Source organism: Protomyctophum parallelum (genome assembly GCF_964188405.1).
Source record: "Protomyctophum parallelum genome assembly, chromosome: 15".
NCBI classification, from domain to species: Eukaryota; Metazoa; Chordata; class Actinopteri; order Myctophiformes; family Myctophidae; genus Protomyctophum; species Protomyctophum parallelum.
In genome coordinates this window covers 12,409,101-12,432,494 of record NC_139710.1, presented here as the reverse complement: position 1 = coordinate 12,432,494, position 23,394 = coordinate 12,409,101, and the positions used below count along the sequence as shown (strand labels likewise).

The window sequence follows — 23,394 nt, the reverse complement described above, 5'->3', positions numbered from 1 at the left end:
CATCTTAACCACTACAACAATTAGAGTTTTGAGGTAATCAGGCTGAGGCTGTGAGCCACTGCTAGAATAGCAGTAAATTAAGCTCAATAACTAGCATTAAACTTTAGGAAGAGTGGGATTTGAAAATGAACTCTCTGTGCGGAATAACCCCTACTACACCATCACTCAGTAACATCTGCCTCTTTGTACTGTTGAAGCGATCTTTTGTATGTTAGCCTTCAGATAGTAAAGTTGAAAGAATCAAGAGTTGAACATAGAATCACGTTCATCAGAGTGTAACACCCAGGAATCGAACACAGGTCACCTGCACTGAAGGCCAACATCTTAACCACTAAGCCAAAGCAACTGCCTATGGCTCAGGGGAGATATGAGACTTTTGAGGTCATCAGGCTGAGGCTGTGAGCCACTGCTATACAATAAAAAAATTCAAAAAACGATGGGCTATAACCCATCTTTTTTCATTTTTTCATTTTTTTTAATCCTCAAAAATGATGAAAAACGGCGTGCTATAGTATGCCGTACGGTATGGGCTATAGCCCATGTTCAAAAATGATGAAAAACGAGGTCATTTTTTTTTTCAAAATAAAAAAAAACGATGGGCTATAACCCATGTTTTTTTTTTTTTTTCATTTTTTTCAAATCCTCAAAAATGATGAAAAACGGCGTGCTATAGTATGCCGTACGGTATGGGCTATAGCCCATGTTCAAAAATGATGAAAAACGAGGTCATTTTATTTTTCAAAATTAAAAAAAACGATGGGCTATAACCCATGTTTTTTTTTTTTTTCATTTTTTTCAAATCCTCAAATATGATGAAAAACGGCGTGCTATAGTATGCCGTACGGTATGGGCTATAGCCCATGTTCAAAAATGATGAAAAACGAGGTCATTTTTTTTTTCAAAATAAAAAAAAACTATGGGCTATAACCCATGGTTTTTTTTTTCCATTTTTTTTCAAATCCTCAAAAATGATGAAAAACGAGGTCATTTTATTTTTCAAAATAAAAAAAAACGATGGGCTATAACCCATCTTTTTTCATTTTTTCATTTTTTTTAAATCCTCAAAAATGATGAAAAACGGCGTGCTATAGTATGCCGTACGGTATGGGCTATAGCCCATGTTCAAAAATGATGAAAAACGAGGTCATTTTTTTTTTCAAAATTAAAAAAAACGATGGGCTATAACCCATGTTTTTTTTTTTTTTTTCATTTTTTTCAAATCCTCAAAAATGATGAAAAACGGCGTGCTATAGTATGCCGTACGGTATGGGCTATAGCCCATGTTCAAAAATGATGAAAAACGAGTTTTTTTTTTTTTCAAAGTTTCAAAAAACGATGGGCTATAACCCATGTTTTTTTTTTTTTTTTCATATCCTCAAAACAGACGTCTAAAACACGTCTATTTTTAGACTTGTTTTAGACGTTTATAAACAGAACTGTCCATCTAAATTCTAAACGGATGGTTAAATATAAGTTCCCGATTGTACCTCACATGCCAGTGTGGCACCGTATATAAACCTGGGGTTTATAAGCAGAACATTCCGGGTTCAATTCTCCTGAAGAACATTTTCACTGTCCATCTAAATTCTAAACGGCTGGTTAAATATAAGTTCCCGATTGTACCTTACATGCCGATGTGGCTCAAAAGATAAATCTGAGGTTCATAATCCAAAGGTTACTGGTTCAAAACTAATACTCAACCAATGCTGCAGTAATTTGAACTTTTCAAGGCTAGAATAAAAAATAAAAACTCATAAGCACCAGGAGACATCTGCTGTTTGCCCCAAGGTGCCTTAGCTCAATGGTGTGGTGTGCTTGATCGGTAGCCTCTGCTACCACCTGCCTGCAGGTTCAAGTCCCATGCAAGGTACTAGTGAGGACCATCGGGAGACGGTGCTCTCTCCCCCTGTTTCCTGAAAAGTAGCAGTTGGGGGTTATGTTTGAAAGAACCCTGTCCACCTAAAATTTTACAGATAAGAATTAGGTCAAACGTTTAAAAATAAAATAGCAATTTGGCCCATCATCTGACAGAAAGAATAGTCTGTCTATTTGCATACTGGGCCAAAACTTGGTTGGAAAGTCCCTCTTTTATGTCTGGCTTCCAGGCCAGTTGGAAAAGGGCAAACTGAGAGGTGGTAAGAGTATGTTAAATTGGACATTTTCATGGTAAAAGGTTAGCTGGACAGGGTTCTTTCAGACATAAGCCCCAACCGTTACATCTCAGGAAACAGGGGGAGAGAGCACCCTCTCCCGATGGTCCTCCAGCACCTTGATGTCATGACATGGGACTTGAACCTGCCAACTGCCTGTAGCAGAGGCAACGGGTCAAGCGCTCCACACCATTACGCCAAGGCACCTTTGGGCATTCAGCAGATGTCTCCTGGTGCTTTTGAGTTTTTATTTTTCATTCAAGCCTTGAAAAGTTCAAATTACTGCAGCATTGAGCTGTAGGAGGAACAGGACTTGAACATGGAATGTCTGTACTGAAAGCCTGATGATTAGACCATTGCACCATCAGTCAGACACTCTCAGGCTAAGTCTCCTGGTAATTTTGAAGTGATCTTTTGTTCGTTAGCCTTCAGTTAGTAAAGTTTAAATGACACAGAATCATAATAATCAGATGTTTCTTAGCGCTGTTGAGGTCTTCTTTTATATGATAGTGTAACAGCCGGGAATCGAACCCTGGTCTCCCACGTGGAAAGCCAACATCTTAACCACTACGACAATTAGAGTTTTGAGGTAATCAGGCTGAGGCTGTGAGCCACTGCTAGAATAGCAGTAAATTAAGCTCAATAACTAGCATTAAACTTTAGGAAGAGTGGGATTTGAAAATGAACTCTCTGTGCGGAATAACCCCTACTACACCATCACTCAGTAACATCTGCCTCTTTGTACTGTTGAAGCGATCTTTTGTATGTTAGCCTTCAGATAGTAAAGTTGAAAGAATCAAGAGTTGAACATAGAATCACGTTCATCAGAGTGTAACACCCAGGAATCGAACACAGGTCACCTGCACTGAAGGCCCACATCTTAACCACTAAGCCAAAGCAACTGCCTATGGCTCAGGGGAGATATGAGACTTTTGAGGTCATCAGGCTGAGGCTGTGAGCCACTGCTATACAATAAAAAAATTCAAAAAACGATGGGCTATAACCCATCTTTTTTCATTTTTTCATTTTTTTTAATCCTCAAAAATGATGAAAAACGGCGTGCTATAGTATGCCGTACGGTATGGGCTATAGCCCATGTTCAAAAATGATGAAAAACGAGGTCATTTTTTTTTTCAAAATTAAAAAAAACGATGGGCTATAACCCATGTTTTTTTTTTTTTTTCATTTTTTTCAAATCCTCAAAAATGATGAAAAACGGCGTGCTATAGTATGCCGTACGGTATGGGCTATAGCCCATGTTCAAAAATGATGAAAAACGAGGTCATTTTTTTTTTTCAAAATTAAAAAAAACGATGGGCTATAACCCATGTTTTTTTTTTTTTTTCATTTTTTTCAAATCCTCAAAAATGATGAAAAACGGCGTGCTATAGTATGCCGTACAATATGGGCTGTAGCCCATGGTCAAAAATGATGAAAAACGAGGTTAAAAGAAAAATTCAAAAATTCAAAAAACAATGGGCTATAACCCATGTTTTTTTTCTTTTTCCTTTTTTTTCAAATCCTCAAAAATGATGAAAAACGGCGTGCTATAGTATGCCGTACGGTATGGGCTATAGCCCATGGTCAAAAATTATGATTTTTATCCTCGTTTTTCATCATTTTTGCCATTGAGCCCCATTGTAAATTTGAAAGCACTATATTTCTAAAACTATGAAACATTTCAAAGATTCCTTTTCAGGCAAACATGTCCACCGTAAGATGAACCTAAGTAGGCTAGAATGGGGTTGCTAGGTGTAAGTATGTAGGACTAGTAGCATGCCAAAGTTTGTGCTATTGCCATAGGGAATGCATTGGGCCTTTAAGTTAAATAACTCAGAAACTATAAAACATTTCAAAGTAAAAAAGTTCCAGCATGTGTCTCCACAGTAAGCTGAATAATAAAAAGTGTGAATGGAGTTTCTAGGTGAAAGTGATTTTTGATGTGCCAATGTCTGCCATTGAGCCCCATTGTAAATTTGAAAGCACTATATTTCTAAAACTGTGAAACATTTTAAATATTCCTTTTCAGGCAAACATGTCCACCGTAAGATGAACCTAAGTAGGCTAGAATGGGGTTGCTACGTAGGTGTAAGTATGTAGGACTAGTAGCATGCCAAAGTTTGTGCGTCTGTTTCGGTAATGATAATTTAATAATACTATAGCACGCCGTTTTTCATCATTTTTGAGGATTTGAAAAAAATGAAAAAATGAATAAAACGATGGGTTATAGCCCATCGTTTTTTGAATTTTTGATTCTTTTTTAATCCTCGTTTTTCATCATTTTGGACCATGGGCTACAGCCCATATTGTACGGCATACTATAGCACGCCGTTTTTCATCATTTTTGAGGATTTGGAAAAAATGAAAAAAAACGATGGGTTATAACCCATCGTTTTTGAATTTTTGAATTTTTCTTTTATCCTCGTTTTTCATCATTTTGGACCATGGGCTACAGCCCATATTGTACGGCATACTATAGCACGCCGTTTGTCATCATTTTTGACATGCATGCATTTTTGACCCCCCTTGATTGGGGTTTGAACTCACCATCTCCCAAACATGTGGCCAGTGTTCTAACACATTGAGCCACTGGTTCTAGACAATTCACACTGCTTTTTTGTTTGTTTTGTTCTCCTGAAATTGGTCTTGAAAGTAAAGATTTGAGTGTGGTTTGAACTCACCATCTCCCGATCATGTGGCAGTGTTTTAACACTGAGCCACTGGCTCCAGACATTTCACACTGCTTTTTTGTCAAAAAGTCACTTTCACCTAGAAACTCCATTCACACTTCTTTTATGGAAATTGGAAATTCTCAAGTAAAGTACAAATACCTCAAAATTTTACTTAAGTACATACAGAGGACCTCTGCTTTTTCCGTGCTCGTACACAGCCAGCCAGGGACCCAGGGAGCCAGGGACACAGCCAGAGACACGCAAAGCTCCCTATAGGAGTGGTTGCACCACTCAAAAATGGCGGTGCAAGGAGTCGTGCAGGAGAAATGGTCAAATAAAAGGAGTCTCCTGCAGAATGCAGGAGTGTTGGCAGGTATGTACCGTCTGTGCAGCCAATGTTGTGGGTGGTTCATGTTCATGGAGGTTGCGCTTTGAATCCTGACCCTGAAACACCTACTGTATGAAGGCACAGCGACAGGAGGTCAGAGCTTGACCTCTACTATACCTGGCTGTCACTGATCAGGGGAAACATCCTACTACTACATCCTCTACTATACCTGTCACTGAATAGGTAGTCTCACGTTACCAGACTGTTGCCTCCGCGATTTCCAAACGCTTCATCAACGGAAAAGGTCTCATGAGTATCCGGATACAGCGGAAGTGGAGCCTCCTCGCCACTTCCGTTTAGTCTTTACAGTCACGCATAATATATATATCCTAATATAAATAGAAAACATCTAAGCTTGTTGCTTAGCAGAAAAAAGCACAAAAATATATTTTCGTGAACGGAAATGGCAGCTTCCGTTACTCAGCTCATGGGGGCTATAGTCTCTATATAGCATTCGGAGATTGTGGAATAGTTGTCTGGCTATGAGAGACTAGGGGAAACATCTTACTACAGTACATCCTCTACTTTACCTTTCACTGAATAGGGAAAACACATCATTAATTGCATCCTCTTACACCTCAGAAATCTAAAATCTGACCAAACACACGGGCTCCCCAGCCCCTAAAACCTATTACCTACAGTATATAGCCTAAGGTTGTAAAATCGTTGGTCAACAAAACAAAACACAATTCAACAAAATGAAAACACATTCATTCACTCTCTCTCCCCCCCCCCCCCCCCAAAAAAAAAGCTTAATTGTTACTACACAGAAGCATGGTGAGGGCATTATGAAATGGAAAGATGAACATACTGACAATAATTAAAGAGATATATAACCAGATAACACGGCCACACATTTTCAGCATTGCTTATAAATATAATTTATTAATTGTCTTAAAAATTCTTTCTTACACTTTGTACATAAAACTTGACAATTAGAGGAGATGGAGAGGCGAGCATTTTGCACGATTGAGCAAGATTAATGAAGCGTGCCAGCAATAGCTAAAATGGACCAATACTACCCCACACTATACAAATAAGATCACCCCTGATAATAAAATAAAAATGCACTTACAAGCACAGCTCTAATTATAGACTTCTATCAGAATGGATGCCAAGTTTGCATAGTAGACACTGCTTTTACAAAAAGAAATTAAATAAAAACTTGAAACATACAAACTAGTATCTAACCGTACTGTTACTGTTTCATATTAAAAAAAAATCCAAATAAACGGTAGCTGATAGTACACAACTGTACACTGTGGATAGAAAAACAAATCTGTCTTTTCCCCCCTTTTTTTTACATACTTCGATTTCTCAACACTGCACTGTTCCATTTTCATGTTCCAATGTTTAGGCTACATGCACTCTCCTCATATGAAAACGATCTGTATAGACTAGTCTGTGAACACAAATCAGATTTTAAAGTGTTTTATATTGGTTGACCTGGAGTGTTACAGCTGTAACAGGTTTTAGAAGGCGCTTTTAGAATCTGCAAGGTCTAAATGGGTTCACCCGAAACATTCACCCCAAGCCATGAACATCAGTTACACATCCCATGGAGCCTTGAATTAATGGAGATGTTTTTGTTGTTTTGTTTGTTTCTGAACCAATAATTGATGACCAGGTCATGGAACAATAGGAGACTCAGTAGTAGGAGACAACTACGTTTTTGATTTGCCTCATCACTCTCACACACTGTCAGAGAGTACATTTGAAAACCTGCAAAATATCCACCCTACCTTTTGACCCCTTAAACCTGAGTGCAGCACATTCTTGATGCTCTCACGTCTACTCTGATGTACAAAACATCTGATTCTTAAATTCATCTCTAATAATGGCTTTCTAAAGGAATAAGTGGGAAATAACTAAAATTCTGCATGGATTGCTCTCATTACAGCAGCCACAAGAAAATGAAACATTTGTGTGTGTTTGTTATGCGCCATTGACAATCTTTTGTGCCTGCGTAAACGAGAGAACCGAGCTTTCGTTTTCTACCTGATGTCCTCCCTGGCATCTCCCCTACATGCCTGGCCTCCAGTTCCATGTCATATGGCGTCTCTCCATAGTTCAGAACATAACAGTCTGTTCATATTCATTTCCACCTCATACACTATTATGTTCTGATAAGTATTGTACACTCATCAGAAATGTCCAGAGAAAGCTCCAATTGTTGGGTCGTGTTTATTTTAAATACACTGCATTACCTTAAAGACCCATGAAATAAATAATGAGCCCAATGCAATGCTTTCAAAACAATGGGGGTGTCAGTCTGAAAATATAAGGCCGCTTATTCATAAAGGTTTCGTCAGACAATAGTGTTAGACCTGCTATTTGTGGTTGATCCCACTCATCGCATATGTAAGTTGATCCTAGTCAAACCGCCAGTGTTCAGTCACACATACACATATTATATAGGCCCTGTTAGATGTCTTCTCATTGTCTTAGTTTCCAACGCACCCTTTTATGTTTCTTTTTTCTTTTCTTTTTTTTTCTTTTTTTACAAATGCACCACACAATAAAATATTATTTGACGGCAGAACATCCTTTAACATCTATTTGGGGACTATTTAGATAAAGGGCAACATACCGATAAGTTACACTTTTTTCCATACAGTCCACAAGCTAGAATAAACATAAAAAAAAGTAAAATTATATTACAATAAACAAAAATGTACTGAAAATATAATGGCTTTCAGGACAAACGTGATATTCATGTATTTACACGTTTTGGGACAAGAAACATTTTAAATGCTGTTATTCTGTGATAGGGCACCAGATGGCAATAGTGACCAGTAAAAGTCTTTGTGACAAATCAAGGCAAAATTGCACATGATAGGCCTGATAACCACACCTTGTGATGACAGAATACAAAAAAACCCAAATAAATACATTGAAACTGTATATAAACAACATTAAAACATGCCAATGTATGTTTGAAAGAATCAATGTATGGGTATACTGTATGTAGCTGTAAATAATGAAACCAGCTGTATTTTACTCCTCCTCATAGCTAGTCTAATACAAGTACTACCTAATCTGTTGTTCCCTATTTTACTTTTTTTTTGCATCGTCTCTCTTTTCTCTGAGCTGGACCCTGTCAATTCTCAACAATCAGGTAGACTTTTAGGCTTGAGGGATTTGCCATGTCATGTCCATGACAATTACACATGAGATATGTCCCAATGCTTTTACCATTGCAAGGTAAAATCTGTTTTTATCTGGTCATTTCAGTTCTTGGGAGAAAAAATATATAGTTTAGTCTAACCTCACGCTGCTGGCATAACCATTAATTAATACTTATGTGTGATAGGAATGACTAACAGGAAGAAGTCAAGCTTAGGGTTGCTACTTTCTAGTCTAGGTCCTGCAGCGGAACTTGAATGAACCCTAGATAACTTGTCTTGTTTATTTTGTCTAGTCAGGGCCACAATGTTCTGTCTCTGACTAACATAATTCTGTTAGGACGAAATAATCCACACATATGGACAGCAGAATACACAGTGTTTCCTAGGAAACGATATAAATAGCAAACTGTACCAGTAAACACAAGGTACAGCTAAGACTCACAAGAGAGGTGAACGATTATCACAATCTCTTCTCTTTCTATGCCCTACTTCATTCTTACACAAGTTCACCTGCTGCTTTTGACAACATTTTCACCTTACATTTTCCTTTTGAAATTTGCTTTGCTCTTTTCATTTATATATATAAAAAAAGATCTGTCATTGATTATCATCCTCATATGATTATTCTCTCTCTCTCTCTCTCTGTCATTAGTTTGTCTCCTTTCACAATGCTCCAAATACCACAGAGGAACTCAAGGCCCCTCTCCATCTCCTTCCATTACTGTAATTAGTTTTTCGACAAGAGAACCGGGTTTAGTTTTCTTTCGTTTCTTCCTTCTTTCAGACATGTATGTTCCTTCTGTTTGTTCCTGATCGACTGTGGATGACAGGCAGGGTTATCTGTCCTTCAGCATACGAGACACTATAACACCACGCGCATGCACACACGCACGCACACACGCACGCACGCACACGCACACACACCTCCCACGGCAGTTCGACCAGCTGGAGATGTTCTAGTTCTGTTTGTCATCACGTCACCACGATCACCATGGTATTTGAACACTCACTTACTTTGGCGACAATCTTTTTTAATTACATTTTTTCTTTTTTTTTAGATCTGGCTTTGGTCCTCGATCTCTCCTTAAAGGACCACATGGTGTTTCGGTCCTCCTCGCTGTCTCGGGCACCCGGTGGTTGTCACGGTAACGGTAGCATAGCTGCGTCAGTGATCCAGCGCCATGGAGGCAAAGCTCCCGTCGTGGCGGCCCATCTCTTCCAGGACGGCAGCCAGCTCGTTGAGGTCGCCGTCGGGGAAGTGCTGGGCTTCCCACAGGTCCAGTATCACGCCCGTCGGACTGGACTTGGTGGCAAAGTAGTTCAGGTACCTGGGGGGAAATGGTGGGTGGGGCGACAGATGGGACAGGACATGAGCCAAAATGAAACCAAGGGGCAGTGAGGTGCTCCAATGTTGAAGCACTGGGCCCTAGTGGTAAGAGGAAGGACTGCAGACGGACCCGTGGATTCATGACGAGGAAACCCTGTGCAGCAGCTGGGCTTTAACATTGAGCGCTCGGTTGCACTTCCGCATTTGCCAACCAAAGTTTTGTTGCAATAACAAGCAGCCAGGTCGTGGACCTGGCTGCTTGTTTCTTTAAATCTGGCAACGCGACCTTTGCTGAAACTCAATGCAGTCAGAAGGAATGGCATATTCATGTTGTAAATTGAGTTTGATCAGAGCAATAGAAGAGTGGAGAGTCTTCTGTCCAGAGCATCATATGCCTAGGGCAGAGCTGCAAGTGTTTTGTGTCAATAAAGGACAGTTTCAATGCCTGGGTGCTTAGCTCGAGGAAATCAATAGCCTACCCTACAGTATATTGGCAAATTATTCATGCTAAATGATCTATCAAACTCATTGTTTCTGCTGTTAAACTATGATTTAATTGGATGATGAGATGAGCTGATTGTGACAATAGGGTCAATATAATTGGAGGAAATAAATAAATGATTAAGAAATAATCAGAAAAAAACAGGTCTGATATGGTATGGATTATAGGCCTATACATGGATAAATGGTGGCAGTATAAGTGAGTTTTTGTTACATTACAACAACCAATTTGTCATTTTGTAAACAAAAGGGCTGTCCTATTATAAGGAGGTGGAGGAACTAGGACAAGTGGGTGGTCTTAAAGGAGGAGGCGGAGGGACTGGATTAGGTGGGTGGTGCTAAGGTTAAACTCGTGCATACCTAATGAACTGGTGGGTGTGTCCACATAAAACCATAATTTTAACAAATACTGTACACTTTTTTGAAAAAATGATACACCTGATGATCATGTTTTAAAAAAATCACGGCACTCCATCTTTAAGGGGTTAAAACACAGAATAGAGAGAGGCTGCTCGTGGGAGACGGTGAAGAAGGGTCATGGTTAGCCTGGTTTTATTTTCGAGTTGAGCGCTTCCCACAGTGAACATTTCTTGTTTATCGCATCAGCCAAATATATTCAGAGATTATATCATTTTGTGAACGGTTTATGCTGGAATTCGAAAATGGAATGAAGCAGATGATCCAATAAACTGACAAAGAAAATGTACGGGGAGGAGAAAGCAAGCACAGGATGAAGTGCACAGTGCAGATCTATTTCTGAAGCAGAATTGTTGTTTGTTGGAAGCACTTAGAAGTTTAGTGCCTTGATCATAGACACTTTAACGCGATGCCGGGACTGAACCGGCAACCACTGTTGCCCCATAATCATCCACCAGTTGTATGCATGTGCAGTACATCTGTCACTGATAAGTGATAATCACTTAAACCCGACCCCATATACTTATTTGACTGCATTCCCCCCCAAATAATCACACCTGTGTGAAGTGAGGGGCGCCGTTATCATTATACATCATCATACATCATCTCATCCTGGCCAATCACAATTTGCGTCCTCACTTTTCCGTCTTCACTTTTTATCCTCAAAACATACTTTGCTCAGCCAATCAAATCATCGCTATGGGTACACAAAGACTCAACGCTAGGCATAGGAGAGTTTAGCTTTGTGAAATGGTGATTATCCTCGTCTTTTTATTTATTTATTTTTATCCCACGATTGTGTAACCCATTTTTCACCCCTGTGTCAATTATCTAATGTGATCCTGGGCTCTACACAGACTCCGCCAACCTAGTCCCCATATATGGCGGACATGGGGAGAGCAACGGACTTGAACTCATGCTTCCTTCATGCCTGAGTGTCCAAGTTGCTCCTTTGCACCTGACAGGGGGGAGTTTCCCTGGTTGGACGTAACGCGTGGAAGGAACACGTTATTCCAACCAGTTCCTTTCCCCTCCATCAGGCGTCCCGGCTGGCCAGGGGGAGGAAGTTTAGAGACCAGGATTACTGCATGTTTTTTGTGAGGGTACCTACCCTAGGGGACACGGGGAGAACATGCAAACTCCACACAGAAAGGCCCTTTCGCCAACCCCGCCTCGGGTATGGGCACTGATGACGCAGAGGAGGAATCACACCGCCAGCACCCACAGCGTCCCAAGCGGGAATCAAACCCAGGACCTTCTAGCTGTGAGGCGACAGCACTACCAACTGTGCCACCGTGCCCCCATTATCCTCGTCTTAATCACTATAAGGATAAATATAACTATTGTTCACCATTGTCTTTTACTTGCGCAAGCAGAGCGCGCAAGTAATATTTTCGCCCGGTCTCCTTCGTCGTGACAGCTGTTCCGCCATTCGAGGCTTACGCAGAAAAACATCAAATCTGTGCCTGTGTTGCTGGACCAATGATGACGAAATGACCATATTTCTTACGTCATCATTTAGAGCTAGTCATACGTATACTATATACATAATCAGTAAAAAATAAAATAGCAAATTGTGCCTGATCTGCTGGGACCAGAGTACGTGGTGTGTATGTGTATGACTAGCTCTAAATGATGACGTAAGAAATATGGTCATTTCGTCATCATTGGTCCAGCAACACAGGCACAGATTTGATGTTTTTCTGCGTAAGCCTCAAATGGCGGAACAGCTGTCACGGTTTTTGGCACAAAGTAACCACAGTATACCGCTAATCAACTTACAACTACACACTTTATACAGTATAGAGTATAGAGTATATATGTATACATATATAGTATATGCCTATATACTATATATACTATATATATTTCTTACGTCATCATTTAGAGCTAGTCATACGTATACTATATACATAATCAGTAAAAAATTAAATAGCAAATTGTGCCTGATCTGCTGGGACCAGAGTACGTGGTGTGTATGTGTATGACTAGCTCTAAATGATGACGTAAGAAATATGGTCATTTCGTCATCATTGGTCCAGCAACACAGGCACAGATTTGATGTTTTTCTGCGTAAGCCTCAAATGGCGGAACAGCTGTCACGGTTTTTGGCGCAAAGTAACCACAGTATACCGCTAATCAACTTACAACTACACACTTTATACAGTATAGAGTATAGAGTATATATGTATACATATATAGTATATGCCTATATACTATATATATACTATATATATTTCTTACGTCATCATTTAGAGCTAGTCATACGTATACTATATACATAATCAGTAAAAATAAAATAGCAAATTGTGCCTGATCTGCTGGGACCAGAGTACGTGGTGTGTATGTGTATGACTAGCTCTAAATGATGACGTAAGAAATATGGTCATTTCGTCATCATTGGTCCAGCAACACAGGCACAGATTTGATGTTTTTCTGCGTAAGCCTCAAATGGCGGAACAGCTGTCACGGTTTTTGGCGCAAAGTAACCACAGTATACCGCTAATCAACTTACAACTACACACTTTATACAGTATAGAGTATATATGTATACATATATAGTATATGCCTATATACCTGTACTATATATATACTATATATATTTCTTACGTCATCATTTAGAGCTAGTCATACGTATACTATATACATAATCAATAAAAAATAAAATAGCAAATTGTGCCTGATCTGCTGGGACCAGAGTACGTGGTGTGTATGTGTATGACTAGCTCTTAATGATGACGTAAGAAATATGGTCATTTGTGGTCATTTGGTCCAGCAACACAGGCACAGATTTGATGTTTTTCTGCGTAAGCCTCAAATGGCGGAACAGCTGTCACGGTTTTTGGCGCAAAGTAACCACAGTATACCGCTAATCAACTTACAACTACACACTTTATACAGTATAGAGTATAGAGTGTATACGTATATAGTATATGCCTATATACTATATATATTTCTTACGTCATCATTTAGAGCTAGTCATACTGTACGTATACTATATACATAATCAGTCAAAATAAAATAGCAAATTGTGCCTGATCTGCTGGGAATACTTTGTTAATACAATAATTATACTGTATAATATATTTTAATTCAGTTTATATACTTTTTTTTTTCAAGGTGTTTACATGCATAAAGTAGATAGGTAGTAAATAGTTACACCTAATAATTAGACATTTCAAATGTTCCTTCACAGAGATATTGAGATTCCACCGTTTACAGAAAAATTATACTGTATAACATATTTTAATTCAGTTTATATACCTTTTTTTCAACACATATAAATGATTTATTTGTCTCTGAAAAACTAAAAAGGGATCCAGAATATATCTACAACGATAAAACAGTATTTCTTATATAGATAGAAACTTGAATCATACTTAATAATACTAGATGTTTATATGTATAAAAGTAGGTAGCAAATAGTTACATCTAAACATTAATCATTTCAAACGTTCCTTCACAGAGATACTGAGATTTGACATTTTACAGCGGTCGAAAGGACTTGCGCGCTCTGCTTGCGCACTAGTTGGCCATTTATGGCCTACTAGTGTGCAACAAGCAAGTATGCACTCGACAGAGTGCAGTTCTAGTTATACTTGTGGTCTGGACTCTAATCCACTTGACTTGATTTTTAAAATGATGTATAATGTAATTATGTAATTGTTACATTGCTTGGTGTGAACAGCCGTTTAAAAAAATGACATGGCAATCCCCAGAGAAATGCTGTCAAACTAATTATCACACAAACAGAAAAGCTGTGAATTAAAATAAATGCACTGTCTGCAGGCTGCAGAGCATGCTCTCACAAAAAGACTCAAAAGGATAACTATTCTGCTGTCCAGAATTGATTCACAGCAACAGTCCAACAATTAAACCAACAAAGTGAATTTAGTAAAAATCAATTTTCAATTTGTTAGGATAAAGTGCCATTTCTGCACTTCTACCCTATTGTAAAGTGAACATCAAAACTCCAAAGGGACAGGAATGCAATTGGCGCGCGTGCATGTGTGTGTACACTCGTGCGTGCGCGTGTATGTGTGTGTCAGTGTGTGATCTTTTTGTTGCTGGCGTGAATCCATCACATTTGCACCCACAATGATTTTGGGGGACTATTTCACTATAATAAATAATAGTGAAAATTGACAATCTACAAGCTCACAACGCGTTGCATCGTGACACATTGTGAATTTTGAGCTAAGCTGTACTTGGTACTTTAAGTACAGTACAGTACTCAAGTAAATGTACTTAGCCACCACTGTACAGTATATACTGTAGGCTACATCTCAGTTTTGTGACATGCCTCCAATGTTTTCCTATCAAACTCTGCCTTCTCTCTCTCTTCCCTCTTTCTCTGCTTCTGCAGTTTGAGATAAGGGGTATCCCTGCTGTTGGGAAGGAAACTCAAATGAGATCCGCTGTTGCTGCTTTGTGTTTGTTTGTGAGTGAGTGACTGAGTGAGTGCGTGCATACGTACATACGTACGTGTGTGTGCGTGCGTGCGCTCACAGAATAAAGTTGAACAAAAAGTTGTAATAATTTCCTCTGCCAGTTGGCCAATACGTGTGCGTATTTTGATTGTGTGAATGGACTGGCGAGGGTGTTGGGAGGTGTGTGCTTGTTTCTCTGTATCTCTATGGCAGTGGTTTTCAACCCTTTTCATATCAAGGCCCATTATTTATTCGCCATTTGAGCCGCGGACCACCATTTGATGAGATTTAGCCTCTCAGACCCAAAACTAAAGAATATGTCCACATTTCCATGCTGTATGATGTTGATACCATAGGAGAGATAACAGGCAAACGATCAAAACAACAATTCCTCTACATTCTCTCGTGTAGAATTAACTTAAGTAATGCAGATGTTTAACAATAATTTAACTCTTGAGAGCGTAAAATGAAACCATTTGGTTTCATTTTACACTCTCACGATTTACACTCTCAAGATCTCAAGATTTGACACTTAAGATCTATAAGGGTCCATTTGGTTTCCAACTCTCCATTTAGCTGGGGACCACCGGGAACCCCCTCAAGGACCACTGGTGGAAAACCACTGCTCTATATGGAGTTGGAGAGAAGAGAGGCTGAGTAAAGCAAGTGGGGAGGGCTGAGCACTGCACCGCAAAGCGTGAGTCACCAGTCAAAGCCACGCAATCATGAAGTGGCAGCAGCACCACATTCATTGGTTGGTTGACATTATTTCTCTGGTTATAATACATTATCCAACCCCATGTTAAAGAGGCAGTGCCACGTCCTATTTCCTCATAATGATGATTGGGTTTCATTATTACTTGCGGGTGGTCTAAAGAAGTTATGCCAACTTCATGATTGATGAATGAAAAACAGAGAAATTACCAAAATCATGGCACTGCCTCTTTAAGTATACATTTAAGGGTAATTGCAAAGGAGAGCAACTCATAATGTAATAGCAACTCATAATGTAATAAGGGCTCAAAAAGGCTCATAATGTAATAAGTTAAATGTAATAAAAACTCATAATGTAATAATCAGCTCATAATGTAATAAAATCGTGAGCGCATAACGTAATAACAGATTATGAGTTGCCTTAATAGGCAGCTCATAATGTAATAAAAGTTCATAATGTAATAATGGCCCATATAATATATGGGCACAAAGTGTATATTATACACTTTGTCAACAGAGGTAATAACAATGACAGTGTAAGACTTTTCTCACCAATATGGGCCATTATTACATTATGAACTTTTATTACATTATGAGCTGCCTATTAAGGCAACTCATAATGTAACACGTCTTTTTTTGAAAAATCTGTTATTACGTTATGCGCTCATGATTTTATTACATTATGAGCTGATTATTACATTATGAGTTTTTATTACATTTAACTTATTACATTATGAGCCTTTTTGAGCCCTTATTACATTATGAGTTGCTATTACATTATGAGTTGCTACAGAGCTCCTAAAGGTAAAAAAACAAACAAAAAAAACATACATAATCCTGCCCAGTGTCCTCTAGAGCACTGTTTCCCAACCAGTGGGTGGGGATCCATTTGAGGGTCGCTGACCAATTTATGTGTGTCACAACTCAAGTAAAAATAAATTTATTTTCATACATTCGAAAAAATATATATTTAAAAAAGAAAGAAAAATAAATAAAGAAGTGAAAATAGCCAATCTACAAGCTCGCGACGCGTTTCACTAGTTTGGGTACCGGGCACATGTCTAATATCTCTTTGGGGTATTGACCTGAAAAGTTTGGGAACCACTGCTCTAGATCGCAATCTACCTTTTGGGCACCCCTGCTCTAGAGTCTAGTCACCATATTGATCCACACATTAATAACATGAACCCTAGCATCCTCATTCTGGGCATGTCACAAAAGACAAACACTTGATGAAAATACGTGAACATTCAATGTAAATAGTATCTGCTAAAAAAAAGGAGGGGGCCTTAATAGTATTGACTCCTGGGGGACTCTGTATATAGGGTTTACTGTGTGTGTGTGTGTGTGTGTGTGTGTGTGTGTGTGTGTGTGTGTGTGTGTGTGTGTGTGTGTGTGTGTGTGTGTGTTTGTGTGCGTGCATGCGTGTGTCATTCATTTCAGCATGGGCTGTTGCTATAGCTTCCAGCTCAGTGTGTCCTATTCCTTGCTGTCATGGTGACCTACATGATGCTGCCAATAGAATAACTAGACAAATGCGTGTTCTCTTTAATTAAACGAGGAAGAGCACTTATTCTAGAGTGAGTTGAACTGAAGTTTCCATTACAAAGATATTCCATTACACACACACAAGTGGTCATGTCTAGCTAGCTCACGGTCTAGCCTAGGAACCAGACAACTCTGTCATAGCGAAATCACTTGCTTTTCCACGGTCATGATTACAAGTCTGGCCATGCCAGGTTAGCCACTTGCACCTATTTTGGGCATGTCAAAAATGTTGTATTTTTATTTTGTATTATAATTATTTTTTTCAAAAAACAATACCACAATTTTCAAAAGACTTTTACATTTATTTCTAAAAATGTTCTAAAATAGCACACCTACAAGCTCACAACACCTTGTGGTGAATCATATTGTAAGCTTGTAGATCGGCTGTTCAGTAACTGATAACACAACATATAGTAACTGTATATTTGTGTGGCTATTTATAACTAATGTCTAACTTATAGTATAGTATAGTATAGTATAGAATATTCTAAAACGGTTAGTCCCAATGCTTGATTCTGATTGGCTGGCCCGTTGTAAATCTCACGATAGCCCACACCTTCAATCACTTTATATCATTCCCAGCTGATCCCACAGCTCTGTAGCTGAACTGGGGAAGGGGAGCGCTTGATTGCCTTACGCACCCTGGCCGTGCGGGCGTCTAAGCACCGCCCGCGCTCATATGACTGTGAATGTGTGGCTCCGGGCGACCTCATAAAGACATCAAGCGCCTCCTATTCCGTCGTCACAGAGACTGGCCGAGTAAAAAAAAGGAAGTGTGGCTCGCTCTGGTGGGCGCAAAGCGTAGCTACTTTTATGAATAATAATAATAGTTTTATGAGGTTGATATTGCTATATGATTGTAACCGTTTTAGAAAAGCAATAAGCCACGCGAGGTCCCAGCTGTCTCAGTGTATTTTATAATGGCTGATAGGGTCGGAGACCCTCCGATACGTGTCGTACAGTACAGTACAGTACAGTACAGTACAGTACAGTACAGTACAGTACAGTACAGTACAGTACAGTACAGTACAGTACAGTACAGTACAGTACAGTACAGTACAGTACAGTACAGTACAGTACAGTACAGTACAGTATAATTAAAATATCCAATCTATAAACTTCGTCGTACAACAAATGATAAACAACAAATTATTGGCTTAAGGCTGATGCTCGGCACAATTGAGCTAAAAAAAAAAAAAATCTAATGGACTAAATTCTTTTAGCAGCATTTGTCAATCACACACCATCAACAGCTTGTTTAAATGTTCAGTACCAGTACCTGTCAAGGTTGAGTTTGTGGGCCAACATCCTCCAGTCATTGCCTCTGGTCTGCGGTGCGTCCAGACTGCCACACAGCTTCTGTCTGATGGACAGAGGGATGCGGAAGGCGTTCGGCCCCACTAAGGTAGTGATGCTGCTGGCTGGATCCATCAGAGATGTGTCTATGCACTGGACATCCTTTGTTCAAAGAAACAGAAGCAAGGATAGGCTTTCAATAAACATGATCAATGTTGCGAAATAAAATCCTCACGGTTAATTTTACTCCAAGAATGGACCCTTACATTTGTACACTGCATGTCAGTTAAATTGTGTAATGATGTAAATATGAAAATATAATTATATTCTGTTCTGATGTCTGATGTTCTGATCTCGCTATGGATATATTATCCTGTAGTTACTTATTTCCTAACGTTCTGCTTGTGGTGCTTATTCTACATTCATACAGCGGCTTCCGAACACATCTTCTCTCACCTTCTCTCACTGAACCTACATGCCATCATCTGACTGTTACAGGAAGCAGTAAAATAATGAATGTTGAGTTGGCAGGAGGACATAACTGCCTCCAACGATTAATATTTACAGCATCTACTTAGCCTGCATTTACAGCAGAAAGCTTTCTGCTGCAGAGGATTGAATGATCGATGCACAGGGACGTCTCCATCTTTCTGCTGAAATAAATGCCCACAGACTGGGCCTGTTATTCAGCATGCTGTGGGCTGCTGACCAGTGATCACTGTTGACCAGTGATCACTGTTGACCAGTGATCACTGGTCAACAGTGATCACTGGTCAACAGTGATCTGATCACCGGTCAACAGTGATCACTGGTCAACAGTGATCACTGGTCAACAGTGATCACTGGTCACCCCCCCACCCCTTCCTTTTGTTCCACTCTGTACATGCAATGTTTAAATTTTTCCTGAAATTATATATATATTTTTGTTGTTATTTCACTTTCGGAAAAAGTGCTTGACTGTACTCTGTTGCTGTTTTTACATTTATGTCTAATAAACTATTCAATCAATCAAACTACACTTTAGAAACAAGCCCCAAAAAAACGCAATCTGCGACTACCAATATTTACAAACGACTTTACAGAAAAAATTAAATAAGCTCTATCTGAGCTGCTATTTTTAGCGTAAATATTTGGTATAGAGGGGGAAAAGGTGGGGGCCTGGTATAGACCCCTGGGGGCTTCAGACGATGAAATATGTCAAGTATAAGTGAGTCAGGATTTGTTTTCCGTTTTTCTTTTTTATGCAGTGTCATGGTAATGCAGTATTTCTACCAAGATGAGTGTGTATCGTGCCCCTTCACTAAGTTGATGATGTCAGAGAGTATAGCAGACTGTGTTTGTGGATGAGGCTAACAGAAGTACAGTATGTCTGTATTCAAGAGCATGTCTCCTCATGGAACAACGCCAGGCAGACACAGTAAAGACCTTGTTCCTCATAATCACCTCATCAGCTCAAATAAGAATTCTGGTGTGCAACTACAGTATTGCCTGCAACACGGTGAAAGAATTGAAAGCAGCGATAATCCAGTGGAACTATCCGACCTCTGACCAAAACGCTTTGCGCACGCAACGCACAGTTACATGGCCGAGCTAAATCAAAAGCCTGTTATTCCAAGCGTGTTATGTGACCCGTAGCCCCACTGTGAATGATTCAACAGAGTCACAGAGTCATAGCAGGAGTCCTGACTACCATGACAGCTAGAAGTAAACTTAGTGACTTTTTGCACTTTTGGTTGTTCATTGAGAAGACATGAAACAGCATTTTGAGAGGCATCTAACTTCTGTATACATTTGATTTGAACGTTGAAAAGTGTGCTGTGTCATTACAAACATGGATATTGTCATGATATTATTGGTTGAAATTGGTTGGATGCAGATTGATAAATACATTTTGAAAGAAGACAGACAATGAGTTATTTGGTGTAGAGGGGCAAATGAAGGGGCGAAAAGTATACTGTAAATCCCTGGCAGACTCCGGTCAATGACGTATAGCGTTTAAGAGTTTATGCTGAACTAAAAGATATGTGCATGTGATGCTTAAATACTACTCAGGCTTAACTAATAAATCAGGTTTAAACTTTCCAAGTTGGACAATAGCCAATACCATCTGATAGCGTTTGCTATATGGTTTTCTTTTGCTTCTGTTTGAAAGATGCCAAAAGTCATATGACAAGACTCCTTGTGCATGTGTGTCAGATAACATGATTGCCATGCATGATATGGAATTCTAACTTTTTGATTGATAAAAGTCAAAAGACCAAATACATTGGCCAAACCAATGCATTGGGCGGGCTGTACAAGCTTCCTCTTACCTCCTCCAATGTGTTGCTGAGCTGAAAGATCTGTCCCTCTCCCTCGACCTGCCGTACACACAGCTTACAGCTGAGCTCCGTGGTAGCTGGGCTCAGGCGCTCCAGGGTGAATGTACAGTGGAGACTTCTCTGACTGCTGCTCCACACTTGGTAGAAGGGGATCTCCTGCAAGATGCACAGGAAGGGGAAAGTGGCCGTGAATGGTTTCTTCAGCAGGTATTTTCAGGCCAGTAATCTATCCCGGTGGGAAAACGTGTTCCAACTGCACGGAGATCAATCCCAGGAGGGAATGAAGGGCAAGCTACCGGTATATGCTTCATGAAAAATGTAATTGCCTTGTTAACGCATAACTCATGATAAACAGCTGCTTAATTTAGCTGCTATACTTTTATTCGTCTGTTACAGTAGCTGTTCTTATATACACAAACTGTGTCACCATTCTGAAGTTAAAGCATGCCAGGTACGGCTACTGTGGTTCATTCCCACTTCTAATCACTTTCAACACTCCCCCCCACTTTTTTTTATTTCCAAACTTTTCAAAAATAGCAAATGTGCCTGTTGTAGCGCCACCATGAGGCTGATTTGAAAACTGTCAAGTGGCATTTCTTCCAAAGCCTAGTGGGAATATGCATGCACAGTTTCACCACAATCGGACGCTGTGTTGAGTAGTTGTGGCTATTTGTACAAAACGGGTACAAAGCGGGCTACTCCTGAAAAGTTTAGAAGCCAATCGTAGCCAATGAGGGTGGATTATGAGAAATCAAACAAACCCGTCTTGATCACATGACGATGGAGAGCATGTGTATTTGGATAAAATCTGAAGGAGTAATATTAGAAAATGTGTTCACACGATCACACGATGTGTTCATGATTTGCAGCATTTTGTTTGAAACTGAGCACTTTGGCCAATCTTAGCCAATCAGGATGGAGTCTGAGAAATCTGAAAGACCCGTTTCGTTGAATGGCTCTAGAGAGACTGTGTACCAATTTGTGTGATGTTTGGACAAAATCTGTAGGTGTACTGTCCAAAAACAAAGTTTTGCACAAAGCGGCCTCCTGGTGGCGCTATAACAGGCCGTTCTGGAAATTTTGGGGCAGAGGTTCACCGTTGCCATCCAGGGAGTGTGTGTGCAAAACTTGACATGACAGAGTTTGAGAACTCTACGTAACACGAATGACTCACCTGATACTTGGCGATGAGCTTGCTCTTCCAGTGTGTGTGGGGCACGTCGTGGATAGAGAGTCTCAGGTTGTGTGTGCTGTCTTTGAAGTTCAGAGTCTTTGGCTCATCCAGCAGCTTTCCTCCCATTTGGGTCTCCATCTGAAGAACCTCCTACATAAGAACCAGAATTGGAGCATTAACGCAACTCTCTTTGAAGACATTTCCCACTGTTCAGTAGTGGACATTAACAAAGTACTGTACATTTACTTGAGTCAATTCTTTTTGACTACACTCGACTACATTTCAAAGACTAATATTGTACTTTTGAGTCCACTACATTTCTAGGAAGGGAGAAAGTACATTATGAATTAATCATGGCACCCTCACACATTCGAAAGGCCTTCTAATGCATGTGATTTTAGTACCATTACTTTATTCTTTAATTTTTTACTTTATTTCAAAGTGAACTTTGAAACTTAAAAGCAAAATTGGCTGCCGTGTGAATATGGTGAATATGAAGCGATGAGATTTTATGTGATGCGTCACGCTTCATTGTACCAAACGCGTCTTTGAACAGTACCCAAGCGATCTGATCAGAGGCGTCAGGTTCCTATAACGGCGGTGGGTGCTGTATTTATATGTGTATATAAACACATATAAAACACATAACAGCAAAAGCAAATAACACAGAAACAAAAAACAAACAATCTAATAAATAATCATACAATATGGAAACAAAACCTCTTGACCTAACATCACAGATACGTCTATGCAAAGGGTGCATTGCAAGGGGGGTCTGCCATGGAACCCCATATGTCCTCATGGCAGTTCTCAATTGTAAATAGAAAAAAAAAAGAGTTACCAGGCAAGTTAAAAATATCACATAAATTCTGGAAAGAACGCAAACCATTAACATCAAATAAATCACCCAAAGTATGAATCCCCTTGGAACTCCATCTGGGAAAACGAATAGGATGATTGTCCAAAAGCAAACCATCATTGTTGAACACTGGGGAAAGCCAATTCCATTTCAAATCAATCTTGCGCAATTTTTCAGCCGCTCTCCACACTGTTACTAACTGAGAAATGATTGGCCCAAAGCGAACATTGCATTGACTATTCGTTATGTTTGAATAGATCAGATCTCTCAATTCAACAGGATGAACCAAACTCTCCTCAAGCTCTCGCCAACAAACCTTTATAGATGAGTCGAAATATCTTAAAAGGGGGCGAAGAGTGAAAGCCCAATAGTATAATTTGAAGTTAGGCAACGAGAGACCGCCATCAGCTCTGGCCCGCTGTAACAAGGAAAGTTTGAGACGTGGGCGTTTCCTATTCCACACAAATTT

At 39.6% G+C, this 23,394-nt stretch overlaps 1 protein-coding gene across 2 annotated transcripts in view; it reads right to left on the bottom strand.

Annotated features, from left to right (window-relative positions):
- Positions 1-8,375: 8,375 nt before the first annotated feature.
- Positions 8,376-23,394, bottom strand: part of LOC310872491 (netrin receptor UNC5C-like) — a 264,096-nt gene continuing 249,077 nt past the window's right edge. For both annotated transcript variants that reach the window (XM_083784393.1, XM_083784394.1), the window contains 4 exons: positions 22,067-22,216; positions 20,884-21,048; positions 18,555-18,733; positions 8,376-9,666 (listed from right to left, as the gene is read on the bottom strand). In XM_083784393.1, the coding sequence (XP_083640519.1) occupies positions 9,504-9,666; positions 18,555-18,733; positions 20,884-21,048; positions 22,067-22,216 (657 nt within the window). In that variant the 3' untranslated portion in view covers positions 8,376-9,503. The remainder of the gene's footprint in view (positions 9,667-18,554; positions 18,734-20,883; positions 21,049-22,066; positions 22,217-23,394) is intronic.